The sequence below is a fragment of the Hakea prostrata genome, chromosome 8, assembly GCF_041222555.1.
Source record: "Hakea prostrata isolate BN-2017 chromosome 8, UWA_Hpros_2, whole genome shotgun sequence".
Classification (NCBI taxonomy): Eukaryota; Viridiplantae; Streptophyta; class Magnoliopsida; order Proteales; family Proteaceae; genus Hakea; species Hakea prostrata.
The window spans coordinates 11585471-11591470 of record NC_142607.1 but is presented as its reverse complement, the minus strand read 5'-3'; the positions used below and the strand labels follow the sequence as shown (position 1 = coordinate 11591470).

Genomic DNA, 6000 nt, shown 5'->3' with positions numbered 1-6000 from the left:
ATGAGAGAAGTAAAGCAACCCTTTTGTTTGTTTAGTCTTAGTGTCAGACATAGTTTTCCTTTCAGTTGGTGTTATTGAAGTTTCTTAATCTCAAGTGTGACAACTTGGTTCAATATCACTTTGTAGATAGATGAAATTTTCAGATTCCTTGCCTATAACTTTTGGGTTTGAATGAAAATTTGCTTACCAAAAGAGGGGGGAAAGTAAAATAAAATAAACACTTAAGTGTGTCAAGTGAATTGGATATTACTACTTAAAGGTTCTAACTCTTAATGTCATGGTTTATTGTCAACTCTTTCGGAGCAGAAACTCAGGCTTTACTTGTTCATATAAATTCACATAGTTATGGGAAATGCTTTTATCATTAAATAAGATAAGATTATCAGATAAGATCAGGCTTTACAAATTCGAACTAAGTATATTATATATCAAATGACAAGTTTTCCCACCCCCACAAAAACAAAAAAAATTTAATATACTTTTCTAACTAATATTTACAATCGTGTCAGCAATCCAGAAGGATTGAAGGAAAAAAAATTTAAAAATGAAGTAAGGTAAAATGAAAACTAGAGTCCAAAGCTTGGGGAAAAGGAACTAAGATCATGGAAATTTTAAAAAAGAAACCTGCAAGTTGAGCTTGAGACCAAGGGAAAAGAAGCTTTACTGTAAAGGAACCATAATCTGCCAAACCCTGATGTCACAATCCAAACTACCACTGTAAACTAGATAAGAAATGCTATCTGCAGAGATTTTGTTCACAGAATCATAACGATCAATGGCTGCTGTGAGACATTTTACAGGTCCTTTATGACCTTCCAAAACAGCCAAACAGCTGTAACTGTTCTCAGATCCTCTCTTCCATATCCTGACAGTCTTGTCGGCTGATCCACTGAACAGTAAATCCGATACCATTGAAAGGCAGAGAATGGCCTTGCTGTGTCCTCTTAGACCTCCAACTGCCACCATGTGTCCACCTTCTTCTCCGGCGGCGGCCCTTTTCCAGACCACTATTGATCGGTCGCAGGCGCCGGAAAACAGCACAGACCCATCAGTGGAAAGAGCCAAAGCATTAACAGCAGATTTGTGTTTCTCAAGAGTGGCCACTAGGGAATGCTTTTTGTTATCTGGGTTTTTTCTCCAGACCTTGATCTTGGTATCTGCAGAGCCCGTGTAGACGTAACCGTCATTTGATAAGGCTAAGGCATTGATGGCATCGTCATGGGCGTTATTGATGGATTCCAAGCATTTGAAATCGTGGGTTCGCCAGATTTTGATGGTTCGATCCCATGAAACAGAGTAGAGAACAGATGCATCAGGAGAGAGAGCAAGGGCAGAGATGGTGTCGACGTGATGAACCCATGTACATTTCTTGTGGTGGCGGATTTGGATGTGGTTCTTGGGTGGGAGGAACCGAAGAAGACGATCTGCTAGTGTTGGAAGAGTAGCTAAATGCTTGTACATGCTGCGTTTGGAGTTACTGTCGTTGTTGATACTCCAGACGCGGATTTTGTGATCTTGGTGAGCACTGAAGAGTTTATCGCCGGAGACGACGAGGGACTTGACGGCGCCATTGACGAAGGCGACGATGTTTTGATTGTCATGGCTGGAGATTGTAGAGGGGGAGTTGGGTTTGGAAATACAAGGTGGGTGGCGTTGCCAGACACGAATCTCACTGTCGGAGGAGCCAGAGTAGAGGAATTTGCCGGCGAGGGAGAGAGAGAAGACTTGGGAGGAGTGGCCTTGGAGTGTAGAGATGCAGTGGTAGGTTGTTTGGTGGTGGTTGTGGTGGGGCTGTTGTGGGCTGAGAGAAGGAAGAGAGGGTAGACTTGATTGTGGTGAGAGAGAAGTTGATTCTGAGCAGAGGTGATGATGGTTTGGATCTGATTGAGATTCCTTCTCTGTGTGACATGCCAATGGACATGGCACTATTCCCATCTTCACCTTCTTCTGCTCCTAGCAGTTGAGAGAGAGAGAGAAAGAGAGAGAGAGATTAATGGTGAAGTGTTTGAGGGGTGATGAAGATTTATTCAAACAGAGAGAGGAGGAAGGAGTGGAGTTAAGGGAGATGGAGTTGTGAGGAGGATTAGAGCTGGCAATGGCTGTGAGATATGATGAAGCTATAGAATATATATACACGAAGAAGGAGTGGGGAAGGTAGAGAGAGAGAGATTTTGGGTGGGCCATATTATCAAGTTTCAAAGATGCCAAGAGGAACAAGAGATGGTTTTCCATAATACCATGGGTGGGTCACAGCCAGGGCCACAGAGGGAGAAACTCAGAGAGAAGGGGTAATGTCAAGAAAACTGGAAAACCGTGTGGGTTGGGGTTGAACTGTTGAACTGTTGAACTGTTGAACTGTTGAAAGCTTGAAGCATTGAGAGAGACAGAGAGGGAGAGAGAGAGACTAGAGAATCATCCCTAGCAAGTCAAATAAAGCCTAACTTTGACATTCCTTTCTACTCATCCACATAATTCAACTTATCCTCAATCCAATTTTCTCTCAAAATGAGTCAAATCGTAATTAGTTGTGCAACTGTTATGAGTAGAAATTTTTCTTAGCCACTAAGGGTATCATCCATGCAGAAAGGGTCTAGTGACAAGAATTCGGATCTTCGGTCAAAAACCCTTTTTGAGGAACCACAAAAAGTTTAAAATTTCATCCGTGGGCCCCACTGGTGAAATTTTTTTTTCTTTTTCCAAAAAGTGTTTTACCGTGGGCCCCACTCGCTGCTTGTGGTCGTGAAGGATCCGGGAGTTCTTTGGGTATCATCCATGCAGAAGGGTCTTGTGATCTGAACTCTAGTGACAGCGCCTCTTTGAGCAATCCCATGCAGGCTTCGTTTTGAGGTGGAGAGAAACTAACGGTCTGCTATCTCTTCTTCTTCTTTGTCCTCTCTCTCTTTTCTCTTGTCTTCTCTCTGTTTCTCTCTTTTCTTCCTTGCCTTCTCTCCGTTTCTCTCATTGCCTCTCTCTCTCTCTTGTTTCTCTTCTTCGTCCTTTTGTCTCTGTCTCTCTCTCTCTCTTCTCCCTGTCTCTTCTCTGCTTCTTTCCCTAATCGGTAGAAGCTTTTGGTAAAAAAAAAAAAAAAAAACGGTAGATGCGAGATTTGCTCGTGTATCCCGTGGATTTGAAGGTTTTACGCTAGATCTGGAAGTGCATCCTGCAGATCTGAAGGTTATTCTGCTGCGACTGTTGATCACCTCTCTATGGTGTTGCTGCTGATCTCCGTGTCTACGGCAGTGTGGGATGGCAGTCTAGAACCGAGATCCAACCCTATTTGCTTTAAAGGGACTCAATCTCTTTCAGATCCACCGCAATGACAACCTTTTCCGCAACACTACTGGTGCCACCACCGCGACAACTGAGTTGCCGTCAGTGTTTCTTCGCCCTTTTGGTGAGTTTTATCTCCACCCCTGTGGAATGTCGCATTTCTGCCCTTGTGGCGTGTTAACCTTTGTCTTTGTGACGAATCTTTGCATCTTTAGGTGTTTGTGATGGATGATATGTATTTTGTATCTCTTGTGCTTAATTGTTGTTGTAGTTGTTACAACACTTATTCTAAGGGTTTATCAGGCTTGATCCATCCCTTAACTTGGATGACCCTATCTATTGCATGTACGACAATTTGATCAATGTTCACTATTTGGTTTGGATAGAACCTTGTGTTTAATGAATCTATCTTTTGTATTCTTCTTCTTCTTCTTCGTGTGTCAATGTTTCTTTCAAGTTCAATGAATGAAATTTTTTAACTTCTTACCCAAAAAAACAAAAACAAAAATATCATCCATGCTGGCTATGATTCCCTTCTTGGCTTCTTTATGCATTTGAGCAAACTGACTTAAACTGCAGCTTATGCGGATGATATCTCTGTGGTTGAAAACAAACAACTCATCATGAACATTATGTATTAATGCTTGCAAATCAATTATTTTTTATTTGATTAAAATAAAGAACTTGGGGAAGATTAGCTTCACATCCTGGCTATATCCTTGTAATCTACTATTTCATTTTTCTTGGGAAGAAGGAGAGGATCATATTTCAATACAATCTTTAATGAATTCTAATGTGGGGAAGTCGATCTCTATCAGATCTGAGTAACAACTTGGTTATATTTTAGTTCAGTATCCATAATTATTTCTTGTAATAATAATTCCAAGTTGTGTATGTTTTTTATTAAGCGAATCTGTCAAGGCTTTGCTTGCAAGAAATTTAAATTGTAAACGTTTACTAAAGTAAAACAGAAAGAATTATAATTTATCAAAGACCAAATATCAAGAAAAAAGAGAATATAAAAGGGCTTATGACATTGTTATCATGCACATATGTGGATTTAATTCGTCTACGTTCTCTTGAAGCCTTGTTCTTCCTATCCTTTCGGCCACTAGATGAACAAACGATTGTATTCAAATAAAATTTTCATGACCCAACTGGTCTCTTGCTCACTCTCCCATTATTTATCACACAACTTGTTCTTATTTAAGTTAATTTTCATAATTAATGGTTCTCATATTTTTGAATTACTTGCTGGTTTGTATATCTTTATTAAGAGATTCTTTCAAGGCTCCATTTGCAAGAAGTCAAAGGATAAATTTTCAATTAAAATAAAATAGAAATTTTTATAATCTTTTGTAAGAAAATTAAAATCATAATTCACCAAGTAGAGAAGGAATGTATGATGCTGTTATCGTGCACATCATTTTCCCCATAACTTCAAAATCACTACAAACAAAATAATTACTTTTATAAAGAGTTTATTTTTAAGATACCTATTGGTTGTTACAATGTTAAATAATATACATTCTTATTTTTTGACTTTTTTTTTATAACATGCATTTTTTTCCAATGAAGTTAAATATTTTACATCATATGTCGATTCTACAGCAACAAGATAATGAAACCTCTTAAAAATATTGAGATGATTAATGATTTTTAAATCATTTTAAAATAAATTTTTTATTTCTTCCTTAAATAATTTTTGAAAAATAAACCAAGCAACAACCAAAAGAAGTTTATATGCTCCACATACAATAGAGGTGGGGTGTCACTTGGACAATTCCTTGAATACAAATAAATTTTAATCACTTTTTATAAAGAGTTCAAATTGACACTTTGATGCCTAGGGTTTAAAATTATATTGGGGGGGGACACCAATTTTTTGCCTTGTTAGCTGTGCTTTATAGAAGCTGAGAGCAAAGCAGAGGGTTGGGAACAGGAGATGAATTACAAGAGGAAGTGTTTGGTTTGTGGGTTGTAATAGTGGGGAAAGTGTGGTGTTTGGGGAAAGAAAAGAAGGAAAAAAAAGAGAGAAGGTAAAATGGTTGATTTGACATATGTTGTAATAATCCTAGTAATTCTAACCTAGGGTTTGTATTGTAGGTCTGAGTACCTAAAGTCCAGCCGGAAGAAGCTGTGGGCTGTCTAGATTGAAGCCCATGATTCATACCATGAGCCCATAGATCTGGATAGTGTTGATAAAGAACCTACTTTATTAGAAACTCGAAGAAAATCTAGTGAAAACCCTGATGGACTGAGCATATGGATTTCTAGCTTGAGTCAAGTCGAGTTTGATGTCTAGGATCAAGGTAAGAACCCCCCACGTGTTGGCTTAAGCTAAATTGGTATTGGAGATTAACCAGGAGAGCAAAGCACCCAAGTACTGAAAAGTACTAGGGGGTTGTCATTGACCCAACCAATCGCCCCAAGCGACTGGTCGGTCTGGTTGCGAGATTTAAACCTTGTTTTGCCCCCAACTCTCTATAAATAGTCATCTACGACCTAATTTAGTATTATTATATTCGTGGAGGTTGCTGTGGATGGTTACTGTGTACAAGTGGTTAGTGGTGAAGAACCCTCAATTCGTGGAGAAGGCTTGGATCTTGCTTTGACTTTCAAATCTTGTAGAGGTTAGTTAATCACACTCTCTTCTTACTTGAATTAGTTGTTCCTCCCTCTAAAATTCTATAGTGGTGATTTAGAATATTTAGAATCCTTCCCATCAAT

At 38.9% G+C, this 6000-nt stretch overlaps 1 protein-coding gene across 1 annotated transcript; it reads right to left on the bottom strand.

The window, feature by feature from the left end:
- LOC149006901 (protein JINGUBANG-like) lies at positions 1–1936 on the bottom strand. The gene has a single exon (XM_089166188.1). It carries the CDS (start codon positions 1933–1935, stop codon positions 661–663), a length of 1275 nt encoding a protein of 424 aa, XP_089022314.1. The 5' UTR covers position 1936; the 3' UTR covers positions 1–660.
- Positions 1937–6000: the final 4064 nt, after the last annotated feature.